General features: G+C 44.7%; 1 protein-coding gene across 2 annotated transcripts in view; it reads right to left on the bottom strand.

Moving 5' to 3' along the window:
* The window catches only part of DHX57 (DExH-box helicase 57), a 432,068-nt gene that overhangs the window by 192,160 nt on the left and 220,332 nt on the right, over window positions 1–19,576 (bottom strand). For both annotated transcript variants that reach the window (XM_086927178.1, XM_086927177.1), the window contains 3 exons: window positions 19,370–19,565; window positions 9,057–9,181; window positions 5,742–5,875 (listed from right to left, as the gene is read on the bottom strand). In XM_086927178.1, the coding sequence (XP_086783304.1) occupies window positions 5,742–5,875; window positions 9,057–9,181; window positions 19,370–19,565 (455 nt within the window). The remainder of the gene's footprint in view (window positions 1–5,741; window positions 5,876–9,056; window positions 9,182–19,369; window positions 19,566–19,576) is intronic.

Below are 19,576 nucleotides of genomic sequence, written 5' to 3'. Positions count from 1 at the left end.
AAATAGAAAACAGGTTAATTTAAAATCGCTATTCAGCAGAGTGAGCGCGAAGCGCTAAGCAGCGATGTCGTTCCTTGTCAGGGCGAACCCTGATTATGCAACACACTTGTCTCGGAAGTGTGCAAACATCAACCGATTTCACAAAAACAAAACCCAATAGGTACATTAGAAAAAAAGCAATCTGACGTGGCCAGTGCTGGCTGTGTCATAACTCTTTATTTTCTTACGGCAGGTTGGTAGTATGGGTGTTAGGGTAAGATGTAGCATTATTAGTCTAGGTAGCTGTGCAAGTAAATATTTTTAAAAATAGGTTAACCTATTGCAGTTCATCTTTAAAAAAATATAATATGGAAATTGGTTTGAAATGGTTGATAGAAAAGTATGCGTCCAGGATGAATGAATGAAATGAATGAATGAATGAAAATTGCACTTGTATAGCGCTAAACTACCCGGAGGCCTCGTAGCGCTTGTGACTGAATTTACTTAACGCGGGCTCAGGGCAGGTCAGCAGAATTTGACGTACAAGTGTGTTTTAGGATGTGCATCTGTCAATGACATACAGTCACAGGGAGAGTGTAAAGCATACGTGTGGTTGTAATTAAGAAATAAATAAAAGCTGTTGAGCTAATTATTCAAAGTATGTGGTTGGGATGTGCATCTGCTAACGACATAGTTACAAGGTGAGTTTAAAATATATATATATATATATATATATATATATATATATATATATAAACACACACAGGTTTTGGCGTGCTTGAGCCGTCTTTCACGGCGGGCTCTCGACGGGGAACGCCAACCCCTATAAATCAGCACACTCCTGGTCGCAGCACTTCATGAATGAAAAACCAGAGTCGGAGCCCAAATCAGATGCGGTGTTGTCAAGGTTTATTCGGCAAAGGAAACACCCCTGTATATATAATTTCAAAAAAGCCATTCAATAAAGTATTAAAGAGAAAAAAAAGCCGCTGGTAACGAAATACAGTCACACCTGGTATGCCTGTGAGGCTAAAAGTGTTTGTAAGCAGACATCAAGGGAGCAGGGAAAAGTCCATCAACCCAAACAGTGGAAGGACACACGCAAGTACTTTGGGCATGCTTCAGCGAGGGTCAAAATTAACAGAAGACGACACTGCAGAATGCGCTGACAATCGACCATAAACATACATTTCAATAGATCTAATTCCGGTAGGAGAATCATGAATTTTGAAACAAAAAATGCCTTTATTTTGCGTGTCACAGACATCCCACTAAAAGACCAGTAGGTAGGTCACGGTATGTAAGGCTGTGATCGAATTATACCAGGTGATTCAAATGCAGAACTTGGGAGGAAACATAGAGCAAACAATTCAGAGGAGAAATGGGACAAGCTATGGGACAACTCAAACCGGTTACAAGAAATGCCACTTCTAATACACACTTTTTATCTATCTGCATCAGAAGGGTCTTGGGCCGCGCAGGTGACGCTCAGGTGACTCTGGTCAGTGGTGACAAAGATAGTGTCACTCAGTTGTTGAAATGTCACTCATAATTACACTGAATGAAACTGTGGCAGCTATGGAAGGGACTTCGCTCCAGGGGACAGACAAGGAAAGCCATTGGATAAGAAGCAAGTGAATGAGAGTGACACTAAAGCTAACCAATGGTAAGCAGTCAGTGGGCTTTAAGCCCACTGCAAGTTCTTGGTAAACCCGCAATAGGTCTTTTGTGACCAGACAGATTATACTGTCTGGTAGGCTTGAGCTAAAAAGGATCTGCGGTTTGAATTATCTACAAAAAATGTGTCCCACAATGTATTTATTGGAATTTATGTAGGATAAACCTATCTATGAAACATCTGAGCCCTGCACATTATGTGAGGGGTAGGAAGATGATCTACAAGATTGTGTACATCAAGTTGGGATAGCACAACTATATTTTACACACATTTAGGCACAGTGATATTGAGTGATTTGCCCAGACTGAAATGATGTTGAGTATAGCACTGAGGCTGGGATTCAAACCTGGGTTCTTAGGTTCTAAAGGCTGAAGCTCAAGCCAAAAGGCCACATTTCTCCACAAATTTAGGATTCAGAAACCAACAGATAAATGGTGTCAAGACATAAACTCATCATCTAAAAATCCCTTTCAGACTTAAGTGACAAAAAATATTGAAAGCCACTTTGATTACAGATGAGTGAGTAAGCAAAGTATCTTGGGGCTAGGACTGGTAGCCCAAGGACAATCAAAACAAGATTTTAGCTCAACTAATGTGATTTCTAGGCCCTGCTAAAGAATGAATGCTTTGAAATCTTAATTGTATATGTCGCAAACTGGTTCCAGATGTGAGGGTCTAGAATTGAAAACAACCTTTTACTAAGATGGGTAGAACTTAAGCGTAAGATAAAAATAGAAGAAACACAGCTGAGCTGGCCATTAAAGGGTTTAATGCCAAATGACATTAAAAAATCTCCTCTAAGCTACCGGAGCCAATGCAGTCTTTTAGAGACTTGATTAAATTTCCTGACACTGTATACCAGAATACATGCCACTTTTGCAAAACAGGAAATTTGAGAATGGAACCAGGTGGCTTCCCATGGTTAAAAGATATCCCCATAGATAATTCACATACCCCCTAGAAGCAACTGTTTTGGAAGCTATGGCAAGATCTCCTGGAAGAAAGAAAGAAGCAGTTAGCTTGAGCTCCTTAGCCAACAGAAATCTAAAGCTTTGGACGCCTGTAGCAGGTAAAGGAGAAGAACCCATTCCATCTGTCTGAAGGATGAACATCCCTAAGATGTCCCGGTCAAAGAGCAATATATTATTTAGCTTGCATTGGCTGCCACTCATCTAGTTCGCAAAGGCATTAAGAGATGCCTGGGGCCTGAAACTCAGACCGCACCAGTTAAAGAGCAGAATCAACTGTGGTTCCTCAGCATATGATATCAACCGAACATATATTTACATGTTTCTTTATTTGCGAAGTTTTATATAGCAAAAGGGTGGGAGAGAGGGAGGGGCCCTGATTGACCCTGAAAGGAACCACCAATTGTTTAGACCTGGAAGGTGGAAGGGCCAGGATCAGACTCATCCCAGCCCAGCAAGTACAGAGGTAAAAATATTGTAGGGCAACTCCCTGCAGCACTACCACCATTAAACAGAAATGGAGCAATCGACTTATCCTCTGTGAATGTCACTTAAAATGTTCAATGGAGGCATACTTGAATTGCAGGTACTGCAATCAAGCCACTGGGAGACATTCTTTCCTTCATGTTTAGATGTGATCAAATTGATCCTTTCTGGATTGGTATACAAATCAAATTAAAAGCTATATATAAATCACCCATTAAACTTGGAGATTTTTTTTTAATTTTTTTTTTTAGCACTTGATCTCATTTTAATTGGGGTCACATGGAGGCGTCTTAAGTACTTACGATCTCAATTGTTCACCCAACCCCACCCCCGATTCAACAGGCTTCTTCGCATGTGAGGTTCAATTGTGACACCATGATTCACAAGTGACTGCTTTCTCAGCTCCTACTACCACACCATACAGGACAGACGCTCTGAAACAGTGAAAAGAATGCTGGAACTTGAGCCAGACAACAGAAACGAGTGAAAGAACGAAACAGGAGTGACAGGGAAGGGACAGGAAAGGTTAGCAAGCAGCCTGGAGACAATTTTTGATCATCCTAGGACCATATGCAACACTCCTAAAATATCTGCTTTTTAAACAGGTTTTTAAATCTATTTGACCTTCTAGAACTAATCACCTCCAGAAAACCTATGAGGGAGCATGCCAACATTCATGATGGACCATGTGTGTGTTTGCTATACTATACTATGCCATAAGATAACCTCAAAATGAATAATCCCTACTCCACTAATACTGTTATAAAACTATCAGAAACTAAATTAGCAATCACATGAAGTCATTTCACCAGCAGTGCTAATTTACTGTGAATACTTAACTCGCCAACAAACTCACCTCTCACAAACAGGGGTCTAGAGATATAATCACTTGGGAAGCATTATGACGCAATAATATTAATCTATAGTAAGTACAAAATAATAAATACATGTAGATTTCTTGAGGTAAGCTCCATCAATAAGTTTCCTTCAAAGGACATTGCTGTTTTTGAAATAAACTATTTAAAGGTATCATTCCTCCTGATACTGTAAAATTGCCCATATGGCAGATTCTCTTTTAGTGAGCAATGGTAGCCACTTGAAGTCTAGAAGCATGTTGCGGTTCATTGGTTTCGTATATAAATTTACTGCTAGCCTCTTGTTGCATACTTCAATTGTCAAATCTAAAACATATATCTTATTTGTATCCAGAGTAATGGTAAAAAGTTCAGGTCCTCTGTACGATTGTTCAGCAACTGATAGAACTCTTGCAAGAGATTAAGTGAACCTTGCCAGACCATAAGCACATCATCTGTGTACTTATACCATCTCTTGTTGGCATGTTTGACGGGGTTGGCCTCACCAAAAATTCACTTGTGCTCAAAGGACATTTATAAATTTGTCACTTCCAGAGTGAAGCTGAACCCCATAACTACACCCTTAACTTGAAGGAACATTTTGGAAACTGAAAATCTTGTTTTTAAGGCACATTAGTGCTAGTTCAACTGGATACCCAGTAGGAACCTTATATTGACAAGTAATAGGTGCATTTCTTTGCTTATTTAGACTACTGTGTACAAACTATTTTTGTCAATGCGATGCTAACAATTTTGCATGTTAGGCTGAGGTGATGTGTGTGTCAAGAATTGCTTTGGATTTCTGCTGCTCTGGTCTTAATATTAACAATAAAAGAATGAGTACCTTGAAGTCATCAGAACTGAGATAAGTGGTGCGTGCGGACACTGTTTAAAGTAGCGTATAGAATTTTTGTGATTCTTAATTAATTAATATGACATTAATTCTTCTTTGATTTACAAGTACAAATTCAATCAGACACTAAGCTTTGTAATTCGACAACCGACCTCTACATTACCTTCTTAATGTTAATTTAGGTGGTTTGTTTATGTTGTATATTGTTTTTGTCTTTTTAATCATCTACATTGATTTCTTATTGTGCCTCATGGATTCTCAATAAAAAATAAAAAAAATAAAAAATAAAAGAATTTTTGTGATTCAGTCACCCAACCCACCAGAATTTGTTTTGTTGCAGGTACAAAGTAATCTGTGCCCCATCTATCCCTGCTAGTTACCATTTTTTCTTGTTTGGCTACTTGGATGTAAACCCGGCCTATCTAGGTCACATGGGCAAACTCTCTCTGCCTAAATGTATTTAAAATTGCAGATGTACGGACAATAGTGTTGTTTTGTGATGCTCTTTAACATGATTCACAATGAAAAGACTGGAAATTAAAAAAATAAGAGAGGGGAAGCAATACAGAGGAGGAAAGAGTGAGAGACAGAAAAAGTGTGAGTGTCTGTATTTGTTTTCTGCACGTTTCTTTCTGTATGTGCTGTACCTTTTCTGTTCCTGTAAGGAGGCGTGCAATGCTGCTGCCCGTACTCCATTTCAGATTTGCTCAAGAGAGGAAGTTGTGCCACTGCACCTGTATTTTAACAGTCCAGAATGTGGTGTATCCTTTTCTGTATGTGTAAATAAGTGTGTGATGATGCTGCCCATCTTTCATCTGTTTTATCTGTCCCTGTTCTTAGTTAAGCTTGAGTACCTGTCTTCATTACAAAAGATCTCAAACTTTATTCTTCACTGGTGGTTGCTAAACAGTTACTGAACTCACCTGGTATATTTATGACTGGACATGATTTGAAATATTGTGAGAAGAGGTCTGCATTCAGTGTAGCACTCATAAGTATAACACGCACGTCTGGTCTCTGAAAAATTACATCCTTCAAAACCAGCAGCAGGAAGTCACTGTAGAAAAAAAACAAAGTACTGCTCAGTCTAAAGTCACAGTAATTACAAAGGAATATGCACATACGCTCTGTCCATTTTAGTCATTAAACAGCAATTATACTAAAACAATGAATCTTGAATACCCAGAACAACATGAAAAACACAAGTAATATTATTTAAAAAAAATATTAAACAAAACCTAGGGATGTGTGTAGAACAGAGAGAGCCCTGGGCAGCCATCAAGTAATTTCTCTTTTGATTGTTGTTTTATGGAATGTTATTCTATTTGTTTAACTCTTATTTCCACCAACCTCTATCATAGGAAATTATACGTATAATATTATATTTTTATAATTTGAATTCGGCTGTACAGAGAAGAAAAACTGATTACATTAGCGCATCAGCAACAAAAGAGATCCTAGAATAGCTCCTCTCTTTAGGACCACTTACACAGGCACATTTTTTGAGAATGCCACACAAAAATTAGGGGGAAGGAGGGGATCTCCTACTTTGACCTCCTTTATAATAGACACAACACGCAAAGAGAAGTAGGAGGGTTGGGGGTGTCACTCTTTTTAAAGGATTGACAGGCAAAAAGGAAATGTTTGGAAAACTGTCCTCGCCCACAAAACGTTGTAGCATACTTCATCATTGGGCTGCTAAATACACCTCTGCGCAAGCCAACGCAAGAGGTGGAGCAATAGGGTGGGGGAAACAATACAAACACACATAAGAGTAGGGATCAAGTAAGAATAAGGTGCAGACTAACAAAATTAAAACTAGCTCAAGGAATTCCAAATGTCTATTTTATTCATAGATTCCCAGGCTAGGGATAAAAAAGGTTTTGCTAAACCTGTGCTTGGTGGTAAACTAGTGGGTTATGTTATGTTATGTTAGGCAGAATTTATATAGCGCACTGACACCATAAGTTTCCTGGCGCTGAGAGGTGCCGAGATTGACCAAGAGGCAGGCTAACCGGCTTGGATGAAAAGCCAGGTTTTCAGGAGTTTCCTAAAGTTCAGTAAAGAGCAGCTTGACTTGACTGACAAGGGGAGTGGATTACACACTGCAAAATTGTCGACATGTGTCAGCCAGACCTAGTGTTGTCACCGGTTTTCATCCGAGACTACTGGATCCCAGTATTTACACCCTTCTCTCCTACCTTTATATGTAGATCGAAGTTTGAGCCTGTTGTATCACTTTGTTCGCCCTAAGTTGGCAGGGTATGCTCAGACGTGAGTCCCTTGCTCACTTGGCCACTGGATTCAAAATAGCCTGGCTGATGAGGATTATGAATCCCAAACCGGTCCCAGGATGCTTGTTTCCGGTCCAGGGAAGACATGGCTTGGCAGTTCGGGTTGGACTGTTCCCATGAGGCACAGGGTCAGACTGATTTGCATATGGCCATGTCTGAACTGGGGTGGCTGAGTGAGCTAAAGCATGGTGATGGATTAAACCCAGATCAGTTGACTGGGGGTGAGTGTTTGATTTGCTCAAACGCTCCGTCCATCATCCCCTTTTGTATCGCTTTGTTCGCCCTAAGTTGGCAGGGTATGCTCAGACGTGAGTCCCTTGCTCACTCGGCCACTGGATTCAAGATAGCCTGGCTGATGAGGATTATGAATCCGAAACCGGTCCCAGGATGCTTGTTTCCGGTCCAGGGAAGACATGGCTTGGCAGTTCGGGCTGGACTGTTCCCATGAGGCACAGGGTCAGACTGATTTGCATATGGCCATGTCTGAACTGGGGTGGATGAGTGAGCTAAAGAAAGTTGATGGATTAAACCCAGATCAATTGACTGGGGGTGAGTGTTTGATTTGCTCAAACGCTCCATCCATCATCCCCTTTTGTATCACATTTTTTAACAAGCCTGAATCCACCAGCAATTAAGCTTAATTTGACAAACGTATGGAAAATGCTGCTAGGACGTTTTATAAATGACTGATTTTAACCAGCAATTTGTTGTCCTATGCTGAAGTTGTTTTAAAATGAGAGACCGAAGGATGTCTGTAGTAACTGGTGTTGACTGGCGTAGAAGACTATGTATGTTATCACTTCAGTGATAAACCAAACTGGTACAAATAACAATCACTCTTCAGTGCAATTTGAGTGAGCTTTTTTCTTATAATTGTTACTTTACACCTGGAATTGTTTTTAGTGGTAGCTTATAATATAGTCTCTATGGCATTTTAAAAAATATTTTAGGGGATTCTGATGGGTTTATTAACAACTAGCAGCCCACCCCGACGTTGTCCGGGAGCAATCAGGCTTACAGCGTAGAGCTCCTCCCTGCGCTCCAAAGTTTAACTTTCCTCCCCGCGCTCCACAATCCAAGGGCCCCTAAGCACCTCCTCAGCCCACCGCGGGCGTCCGGTGGCAATGAGGCTTACAGCCCACTCCAGTCACCGCTGTTCACCTCTCCTCCCCGCTATCCCGTTTACCGCTCTTCCCAGCCCGCTTCAGTCTGCAAAGGCAATGAGGCTTACAGTCCGACAAACTTTACCGGGGGCAATCAGGCTTACAGCGTAGCGCTCCTCCCTGCGCTCCAAAGTTTAACTTTCCTCCCCGCGCTCCACAATCCAAGTTCCCCTAAGCACCTCCTCAGCCCACCGCAGGCGTCCGGTGGCAATGAGGCTTACAGCCCGCTCCAGTCACCACTGTTCACCTCTCCTCCCCGCTATACTGTCCGCCGCTCCAGTTTACTGCTCCTCCCAGCCCGCTCCAGTCTGCAAAGGCAATGAGGCTTACAGACCGACAAACTTTACCGGTCCTCTCCCAAAGTTTACCGCTCCTCCGTTTGACGTACCTCAGCTCACTCCAGTCACCGCTGTTCACCGCTCCTCCCCGCTATCCTCCATTTTACCGCTCCTCCCAGCCCGCTCCAGTCTGCAAAACTTCACGCTGTTCACCACTCCTCCCCGCGCTCCTGATGATGTCAGCACGTTAGCGCACACGGCCGGCGCTACTCGAAGGGACTACTTTTTTTTGTAAGGTATATTTTTTAAAGAAGGTATATTTTTTGGGGGTATATAGCCTATGTCACTCTGCCAATTACAATGATGTATTGGGTGTTTGGATTGGCGCAGTGGTTCCCGAGTTTACCCGCCTCAAAGGTTCCCAGTTCTTACTTTATAATAGTAGTATAGCTGAGATGAAGAAATCTGATGGGATTATGTATACTGTGGGTAAATATATATACCTTTCTTCGGTTCTTTCGTGCACTTCATCAACAATCACATGAGTGATCCCATGTAGGCTTGCGTCTCCCTCAAGCCTTCTCAGAAGCACTCCAGCTGTACAGTATAACAATCTGGTGGCCATGGACTAAAATAAAAAAAGCAAATAAAAGCATTTATAAAATAAGTGCAATTAAAAAGTAACCTGTTTTAAGGCGAGGTAGCAAATCTGTAGGAATACATTCAATACAAAATTTCAGTTGACCTAATTCTAAGCACATGGCGCAGACCTCAAAATACCTGAAATTCACCACTTAAAGTAGCTAAACGAGCTTCACACCCTCTGAAACGCATTAGACATCAATCATGACCTCATAATATGACTAAAGACACCACTGATTAACTGTCCTGGACTGGTAAACCCGGCGTTTGCCCATAAATTATTCCGCTTTAAAACAACTGGTTCAAGGCCATTGTAGATTCATTTTAGCGACACATGCCTGTGGCCCTGTAATAAGTATACACACTGAAACGTTACAATCACTGTCCACAGTTTATAAATGCGGGACCCACTTGTCCCACTCAGCTGTATACTGTGCAGAGAGCATGGAATTGCATAGATGGCACAGTTGAGGCCTCACCCAGTACTTGGTAAAGACAAAGTAGGACCTTCGTTTACAGATATATGTATTTAAAATATAATTGGTATGCAACAGGGATGGGTGTGAAATGTGTCTTGTTTTTAATTGGCATTTTTTAGGTACAAGGTAAAAAGATCATTGTATACTTATGCAAATAGATGTATTTAGTGCCAATCTAAAAAAAAGAATATTAATACAGTAATTCAATATTCATTTTTGGAAAAACTATTCTGCACATATCCTAGTCCACTCAAAAACATATTCTCTTTTTACACAACTACACCTCACATTCACACATTTTTAATAATTCACACAATTACTTTGTTCCAAGCTCAAAACACATTCACAAACTAAGTAATTGCTCTACATTCACTTTCAAGTTTATATATAGAATAAAGATCTGTTGAATTTAGGTTTTTTACATACAAAAAAAGAATTATAAAACACTGTTGACTTTACAACAGAGGTTTTAGCCATGCGGTCTGTGTCAAATTCTTTCACTGGTACCATTCCAGTATTCAATCTCTGTAAATGTTTGCCTCCATTGTTCACTATGTTTAAGTTTATTTATAATATAAATTTAAATTAGAGAAGTGAATCCTGATACTTTGACCAATATTTTCTTTAAACTTTTATCAATAGGCTTAATGTTTATTGATTTATATATCAATATGGGGGTTAGAATACATTTTTATCAGTTAGTCTCTACTTACATTTAATCAGCATTAAACTTAGTCTCCTTATTTGCCAGTCAGTAATTCAATGTAGTATAGAAAGCACTTCAATTAAGTATATATGTTTAATATTGGTATAGTTTTAAATAATGTAGGTGTTATTTACTACCTTGTAGTTGCATAGAAATAACATTTTGAAATTGTAATATCATTCTTAATTATCAGACATCTACTTACCAATATCTATACATATGACTCCTTATAAACTAAAAGTAGAATGCAACCTTTATATTATTATTTTTAGGAGATCTGCATCACCCTAAAAAGCAGGTATAAAAAAAACAAAAAAACTGCAACCACCAAAGCTAATTACTATCTCAAACAGATCAAGGTGAACAATGAAAGCTAGGCATTATTCAAAACTGTCAAACTATTTCAGCCTCTTCTTTCAATACCTTTTATGCAACCCAAGTCCAGTACAGAAATCAACTGAAATAAATGAATATTTAATTAATACATTTGTCAAGACTACCCATTGCCAGTTCAACCTCTCATGCTGTAAAACCCACATACACTTCTTTATGCTCATCTTTTGCAGTCCTTCAAACCAATGAAAACACAGTCCTTTACTACCCTCTCTTAAACCAACAACCTATGGCACTGTTATAACAACCCCCTATGTCAGTGATCTCATTTCACCATCACTCTTTAAATATTGCCTCCTAAGGCTCTTACATCTGTCTCAAATATTATCAATACCTCTCTACTCCAAGCCATCTAACAGTTATTCTTGAAGATTGACGAAGCCACCTCTCTGCTCCAAAAACCCAAACGTGAACCAGATGAGTTATGTTACTATCGCTACACCACATGTGTTCCCTTCCTTGAAAGACAAGTAGTTATCCATCTTCAAAAGCACGCCAATCTCCACAACATCTGCCAACCCCACCTGTCTGGGTTTTGCTCTGGCTGAAGCATAGAGACAGCCACCATCCACGTAGCTGATGACTTTCTATCAATCACTAATAATGGCCATCCATGTCTCTTAGTGTGGCTGGACTTGTCTGAGGCATTTGGCACAATTAATTACCATGTGATACTTGAAGCTCCATTGTGACTCATGGACATTACTTACTTATATTGTTTTGAATTAGTTTACCTCACACCATTCTTGGAGATATCAATTTGCAGAGATGGAGTCCTCCAGATCCCCATCAGCACCTGTCTCATCTGGAGTTCCTCAGGGTTCTATTTTCATTCCCTTGATGTTTAATCTTTACATGAAACCATTGGGAGTGCTCCTTAGCCAACATGACATTGCTATCTGCCAATAAGCTAACAACCCTAAACTATCATTATTTTTAAGTGTCACTGGCTAAAGACATCTTTAAATACAGATCCAGACTACACCTCATACAAACCAGGATATCCAGGGCCGGACTAGAAACTAAAATCAGCCCTGTGAAAAATGTTCAAACAAGCCAAACACTTCTGGAGGCCTCAACTAGAATGGGATCCAGGGGGCATGGTTTAATCACTGGAGCCCAAGTTGCTCTTAAAGCAGTTCCTTGTCCTACAACCTACTGGAAAATATAAGAGTAATGGAATTCCAGTAAAGGAGAGACCAACAGCCAGAACGCACACAAAGATAACGACTGTACTTGAAAATCAATCCAACAAAGACTGAGGGCCTGATTTAGAGTGCTGCAGAAAGGGTACTCCATCGTAACAGCAATTGAGTTACCCTTTCCGCTGTACTAAAGGTCCGCTCGCCTCATTTAGTGGCTGGTGGACCTTCAGTATGCCAGCGGTGTAGAATAATTTGTCTCTGCAGCTGACCTACACTTCCGCCAGCCTGACAGAGTAAAGATTTTGCCATTTGTCCATCCACCCGCCCTATTTAGAGTGGGCAAACAAAAGACAAGTTTTTACTTTTGCTTACCGCATTCCAAAACGTGGAGGTAGGTGAAAGCAAAACATTTCAATGACCCCCACACAATGGGAGAACACTCCCATGACAATAAGATCATTGCTTTTTTATACCCACCCCCCCCCCCCAAATCACACTTTGGGATTTACTTTCTGAAGGGAAAAAAAAGTGCAAGTGTTTCGTACGACTTTTTTTTACATTGACAGAGTCCTATATACATCACACTTTAAATGCATTGGCTGCAACTGTAAGAGAATTCACCATCAGAAGAGGCAACGCTCCACACACTGCAACTCTCAAAATAATCTTTAACTAGTTACTCTGAATATGGCAGATTATTTGGAGTGTAGGTGGTGTTCGGAGAGTTTTGACATTTGTAGACATAGTTATTCTTTTTGCATTTATGCCAATGATTAGAAGCCTCTGTCTATTAGGATATGAGATCTATGATTCTGACATGCACTAAAGGGTCATATTCTGCAAGGGCTGTTCACTGTCTGAAGTAAAACATGGCTGCCTTAGGTGGGCTGCACTCATGAAAGAAGCAAGTGAGACACACCAAGAAGTGGAAACAGAGTTTACCCTCTTGTCTTTGGAGCGGCCAGAAGTTTTGCAGGATCTGAAGTGAGCAGTAAGTAATAATGGGACATGAAAAGAAAAGGGACATTAACACTGAGAAGAACATTAAAGTTCTCTAAGTTAGAGCATGACAGCGATGAAGAAGTGCAATAACACAGAGAATGCAAATGCTACTTACCAGTATGCATCTGTTCTTGGCATGTAGGGCTGCTGACATTCATATCTGTGCATAGATCGCCGCCTAGTGTTGGGTCCGGATGATTGCACATTGTTGTCCTGGAAGAGTCTTCGAAGTATCACGAGATAGGTGGCTCCTCCCCTGGACTACAGTGCGCATGGGCATAGCCTCCATCCCCAGATTGTTTTTAGCCATTGGCAGAGATGGAGTGAAGTATGTGAGTGATGACCATGCTATGAGCATATATATATATGAATACTGCAGCTGCTACAGGCGCCGGGGAGGAGGGTGGGCGATATGAATGTCAGCAGCCCTACATGCCAAGAACAGATGCATACTGGTAAGTAGCATTTGCAGTTCGAGGCATGTGGGCTGCTGAATTCATATCTGTGCATAGAATACATAGCAGTCCCTCCATTAGCGGCGGCCGCCCGTGCCAGCTGCAGCAGTCTGAAAAAGTGTTTTGAGAACAGCCTGACCAACAGCTGCCTGCTGTTTGGAGTGCACGTCTACACAGTAATGTTTAGTGAAAGTATGTGTAGTAGACCATGTGGCTGCTCTACAAATATCTTCTAAGGGAATGTTACCTAGGAAAGCCATAGAGGCCCCCAACTTCCTGGTGGAGTGGGCTCTTGGTGGAATAGTGAGAGTGCGTTTAGCTTTAGCGTAACAGATTTGAATGCATTTCACGATCCACCTAGCGATCCCAGCTTTGGAGATAGCGTTTCCCTTGTGGTGCGTGGCAAAAGCAACGAAAAGCTGCTTGGTTTTGCGAAAATCTTTTGTCCTGTCCACGTAGTACATCAAGGCTCTTTTAACGTCAAGGGTGTGGAGCATCCGCTCCGCCAGCGTCTCTGGGTTTTGGAAAAACACCGGCAACTCAATTGTCTGGTTCATATGGAATTGAGATACAACCTTGGGTAAGAATTTAGGGTTAGTGCGGAGCACAACCCTGTTAGCATGCACTTGGAAGAAAGGTTCTTGGATGGTGAGCGCCTGCAACTCGCTAACCCTCCGTAGCGATGTAATTGCTACTAAGAAAGCCACCTTCCAAGTCAGAAACTGAAGCTCACAAGAGTGCAGTGGCTCAAAGGGAGGACCCATCAGCCTTGTAAGAACCACATTGAGGTTCCATTCCGGAGCTGGTGGTGTCCGTGGTGGAATGACTCGAGTCCTTCCAGAAAAGCCTTGATAGCAGGGACCTTAAAGAGTGATAGGTGTAGCCTATTCTGGAGGTATGCTGCCATCGCAGACAAATGAATGCGGATGGAAGAATACGCCAAATTGCATTGGTACAGGTGGAACAGGTAGCAAATGATGTTCTGAATGGAAGCATCTAGCGGGTCAATGTTGTGGTTTACACAGTAAATGACAAAACGCTTCCATTTAGCTGCATAACAAGCTCTAGTAGTGGGCTTCCTTGCCTCCCGAATGATGTCCATGCAATCGGGGGGAAGGTTGAGGTAGCCAAACTCTAGGACTTCAGGAGCCAGATCGCCAGGTTGAGCTGTTGCGGATCTGGATGCTGAATGTCGCCATGGCTCTGCGTCAGAAGGCTGGGGGTGAGATGAAGCCTTTGATGCGGTACCACGGAGAGTTCCAGAAACGTGGTGTACCATGGTTGGCGAGCCCACGTTGGAGCAACCAGGATGAGAGTCATCGAGTGCTGCCTGAGTTTGCGTGCCACCAGCGGTATCAGAGGTGCTGGGGGAAAAGCGTACGCAAATCTGCCTGACCAGTTCATCCACATCGCATTGCCCTGTGATTGCGGGTGTGGGAACCTGGCGGCGAAGCTTTGGCATTTTGCGTTCTCCTTTGTGGCGAACAGGTCTATCTCTGGATGACCCCACCTTTGGAAGTACGGCTGGAGTACTGATGGATGTATCTCCCACTCGTGCATTTGATGGCTGTGCCTGCTGAGCAGGTCCGCCATCTGGTTGTCCTTGCCCGGGAGATGCTCTGCCATGAGGAAGATGTTCCTCTGAATGGCCCACTTCCACATGCTCTGAGCCAGATGAGACAGCTGCGGAGAGTGTGTGCCTCCCTGCTTCTGAATGTAGTACATGGCCGTCATGTTGTCCGTCCGGATCAACACGACCTTGTTGCACAGATGTACTTTGAATGCCTTCAAGGCCATGAAGATTGCCATCAGTTCCAAAACATTGATGTGCATCTTCCTTTGCTGTAGTGTCCATAGTCCCTGCACCGTGTAGTGGAGTACATGAGCTCCCCATCCCTGGAGAGAGGCGTCCGTTGTCAGGATAATCTGTGGCACAGGCTCTTGGAATGGTCGGCCCTTGCAAAGGTTTTGTGGATTCCACCAATGCAGAGAGTTGTACGCCCGACCGCTCACCAACACTAGGTCTGTCAGTTGCCCATGAGCCTGAGTCCACTGACGTGCTAGGCACTCCTGAAGCGGACGCATATGTAGTCTCGCGTGCGGGACAATGGAGATGCAGGAGGCCATCATGCCCATCAACTGCATGAACACTTTCGCCGGAAGCGAGTGTTGAGGCCTGAATCGTTGGGTCAGCGTTTGGATACTGGCGATTCTCACCGAATTTGGCTGCGCAGTGGCTGCCAGAGTGTTTATCGTCGCGCCCAGATACTGTCGTACATGGGCGGGCTGGAGATGGGATTTCGGGTAGTTCAGAGAGAATCCCAGATCGTGCAGGAGATGAATGGTGCGGGACACGTGGTCGGCGCACTGCTGTTCTGTTTTTGCCTGAACGAGCCAGTCGTCCAGATAAGGGTAGACGTGGACGTTTTGGCGTCGCAGATGCGCCGCCACAGTCGCCAGGCACTTTGTAAAAACCCTTGGCGCTGTGGTGACCCCGAACGGCAGAACCCTGAACTGGTAGTGCTGGTCTTGAATCGTGAATCTGAGATACTTCCTGTGGGAAGGATGCAGGGGGATATGAAAGTATGCATCCTTTAGATCCAGCGTAGCCAGGAAGTCCCCCTGCTGAAGCAGAGGGAGTACCTGCTGTAACGTGAGCATATGGAAGTGCTCCGAGAGAATGTACCAGTTGAGGGGCCTGAGGTCCAGGATGGGCCTGAGAGATCCGTCCTTTTTGGGGATTAAAAAATACAGAGAGTAAACCCCTGTTCCCCTTTCTTGTAGTGGGACGAGCTCTATTGCCCCTTTTTGCAGCATGACCTGAACTTCCTGCTGCAACAAGTGCAAGTGCTCGCCGGACATAGGACGGCTTCTTGGAGGTATGTTTGGTGGAGTGGAAGTAAGTTCCAGACAGTAACCGTACTGGACAAGAGATTTGACCCACCTGTCCGTGGTGATGGATCTCCACACGGGCAGGAACTGCTGGAGTCTCCCCCCGACCGGTGTTATGTGGTCGGGGGGCAGTGACAAGACGTCACTGCTTGTTGGCGGCGGTGGACCTGGAGCTGTTGTTTCCACGTCCCCTGCCCTTGACATTGTTGCCTCTGTAGCCACCTCTACCCTTGTTGGTGTATGAGGTTTGGGTATTGCTCTTGTAGTACTGGGTGGATTGCGATGCCTGACCCCTTGAGGTGCCTCTGGTATTGGAGCGGCGAAAGGAACCACCCCGAAACTGCTGAGACTGGAGGGCCCCCATAGACTTAGCAGTGTCTGTGTCTTTTTTCATTTTTTCAAGCGTCGCATCAACCTCGGGTCCAAACAAATGGTCAGGATTAACCGTTTGGTTCAGGATGGTTGTTTGTATATCAGGTTTAAACCCTGAAATCTTAAGCCATGCATGTCTTCTGAGCAACACACTAGTGTTGATTGCCCTGGAGGCTGTATCAGCCACATCTAGCGCACATTTGATGGAAGCGTTTGTGATGAGCTTTCCCTCTTGAATTAACATTTCCCCTGCCTCCTTGTACTGGTCAGGCAAGTGCTGCAGCAGTGCTTCTAGGGTGTCGTAATGAGCCCTATCGTAGCGTGCAAGTAGGGCCTGCGTGTTTGAGATGCGCCAAATGTTAGCTGCCTGTGCAGCAATCAGTTTCCCTGAGGCCTCAAATATTTTTGACTCTTTGTCTGGGGGAGGAGCGTCACCAGTTGTCTGTGAGTTCGCCCTCTTGCGAGCGTTGGATACAACCAAAGAGTCCAGTGGCAAGTGTCCCTTGATATATGTTGGATCCGAGGGCGCTGCCTTATATTTCTTATCAATGCGTGGATTGATGACACGTGCCCGAGTGGGCTCCTGGAAGACCTCCTGCGCGTGCTTGAGCACTCCTTTGAGCATTGGCAAAGTCTTGATTGACTTTTCAGCCACTGAGAAAGTGTCAAATAAAAAGTCCACATCCACAGGATCGGAGTGCAGCTCGACATCATGGTTAGCTGCAGCTCTCTCGATCAAAGCGTTGAAGGCTGCAGAGTCTTCCGTCGGCGAAGTTTTCGCCGCAAAGAGCTGCGGTTCTTGACCTGACTGCGGGTCCTCGGGGTCGCCTCCGGCAGTCCAAGGTTCATGTTCCTCCTCCGGATCCGAGTACGCCGGATAGTTGTACTCGACCCCCTCTTCGTCACCATCCCCCGCGTTAGAATGAGTTGGTGAACGCGGCAGGTCTCTTGGAGACGCCGGCGCCATAGGTGCTGAAGTACCCGCAGTGTCCTTCTTGTTTTTGAGAGGAATGCGAAAATGTTCCAACACCGGCTCCGTGGTGATTTTCCTTTTGAGGAGGGACAGTTTCCCGGTATTGGCGTCGATGATGACCTCACAACGCTCTTCCTCCACAAGTGGCTGGAGCCGAGGCTTAGACACCACTGGAGACGCTTTGGGCGTCAACACCTCCTTCGAGGGCACGCCTGCCCCATGCATCGAAGCGAAAGCCTTCGGCGTCGACTTCGGCGGCAGGGTGAAGCGGATAGGCGTTTGCGCCTTTGACTGCTTCAGTGCGGGCTTCGACACCCCCTCTTCCGGGTCGGGAAGCACAGCGACCTTCCGAATCCGTTGCAGGGACTCCTCGACCTTCTTCGATAGGGCTGGAGAGGGATTGACCGGCTCGGGCGATTTCCCCGTCTTGGGAGTGGTGTCGGCGAGAGGCCCAGTCTTCGGAGCCGACGCATCACCGTCCTTGGCCCCGACGGCCGGAGCCGGCGAAGCCAGAGCCTTGGGATCGCCTTGACTCTTCTTCGAAGCCTTCTTCGGGTCATCGACCGCGACCATCTTCGGCGCCGACGCAGCCGCGTCGGTTGACTTCGCCTTCGGCACCGACCCTGAGGCCCTCGGGTCGGCCATCTTGGCGCGACTCTCCATGTCGGCCATTTTGAATTTCTTAGACTTTGACGCCTCCAGAGCCTTCTGTACAGCCTTCACTTTCGGTTTTGAAACCGGAGGTGCGGATCCCGAAGGCTTCACTTTCATTTTCGAAAACGTGAGTGGCACCTCTAAAATGTCCGTGGCCGGGCCCGGAGGCGGGGCTGCTGGACTAAGAACGAGGTCTTGGGTAAGGCCCGAAGGCGATCCCTCGACCTGGGCCGCAGGAAGGGGGTCGACCCCTGAGTCAGTCCGGGGATGCTCTTCCTCCGAGCTATCCCCCACGGTGGCAATGGCCCCATCGTCGTCCCCTACCTCGTCGCCGGCTTCGTCAAACTCCTCGTCTCCTGCGTCGTAGGCATCCCCCTCGGACGCAGGGCTAGAGTCCGAAACCTGTTGGACATTGTCGTCTCCAACGTCTTCTTCGAAGATGTCGTCCGGCGGGGGCGAAGACATCTGGGCCTGGAGTCTCGCAGCCCGACTAATCTTGAGGGTCTTTTTACACCGGAACCTGGAGCAGGCCATACACCTGGCCTCGTCATGGTCCGGCGACAGACAAGTGTTGCACACTGGGTGCACGTCGAGGTGCGAGTATTTCGAGTTGCACACCAGGCACCGTTTAAACGGAGTCCGTTCATGTCTGGAGCGTCGTGTAGGCCCGTCCGCGCCGACAGCACGCGGAAAGGCAGCAAGAGTTCGGAGCTGAAGAAACAGTAAAACCCAAACGAAAACGATACCGGCGCCAAGCCTAAAGACCTTTTGGTCTCGAGTTAAGAGAGTTAACAACTATCGGTTCCGACAGAGGGAACCGACACACATCCGAACCCAATGGCGGAAAAAAACAATCTGGGGATGGAGGCGATGCCCATGCGCACTGTAGTCCAGGGGAGGAGCCACCTATCTCGTGATACTTCGAAGACTCTTCCAGGACAACAATGTGCAATCATCCGGACCCAACACTAGGCGGCGATCTATGCACAGATATGAATTCAGCAGCCCACATGCCTCGAACATAGAACAAAACCTTAAAAGACAAGAATAGAGGAGCAAAATAAAAGGCAAATACTACAATATTTGAGACAAAATACACCAACCTTTACGGTTTCCAGTCGAATTTGGTATCCTACAGTAAGCCCGACCCGCTCAGCTCTCTCCTTGGCTACACGCTCAGCTACAGTAATGGCAGAGATCCTGCGAGGCTGAGTACAGATGATGTTGGCCACTTGATCTGGAGGACCTTGTAGGGAAGCATCCAAAATAAATTGCGGGATCTGTGTTGTTTTTCCACACCTATGTGAAAT

Source organism: Lissotriton vulgaris, chromosome 6 (assembly GCF_964263255.1).
Source record: "Lissotriton vulgaris chromosome 6, aLisVul1.2, whole genome shotgun sequence".
In the NCBI taxonomy this organism is placed as follows: domain Eukaryota; kingdom Metazoa; phylum Chordata; class Amphibia; order Caudata; family Salamandridae; genus Lissotriton; species Lissotriton vulgaris.
This window is presented reverse-complemented; position numbering and strand designations above follow the sequence as displayed.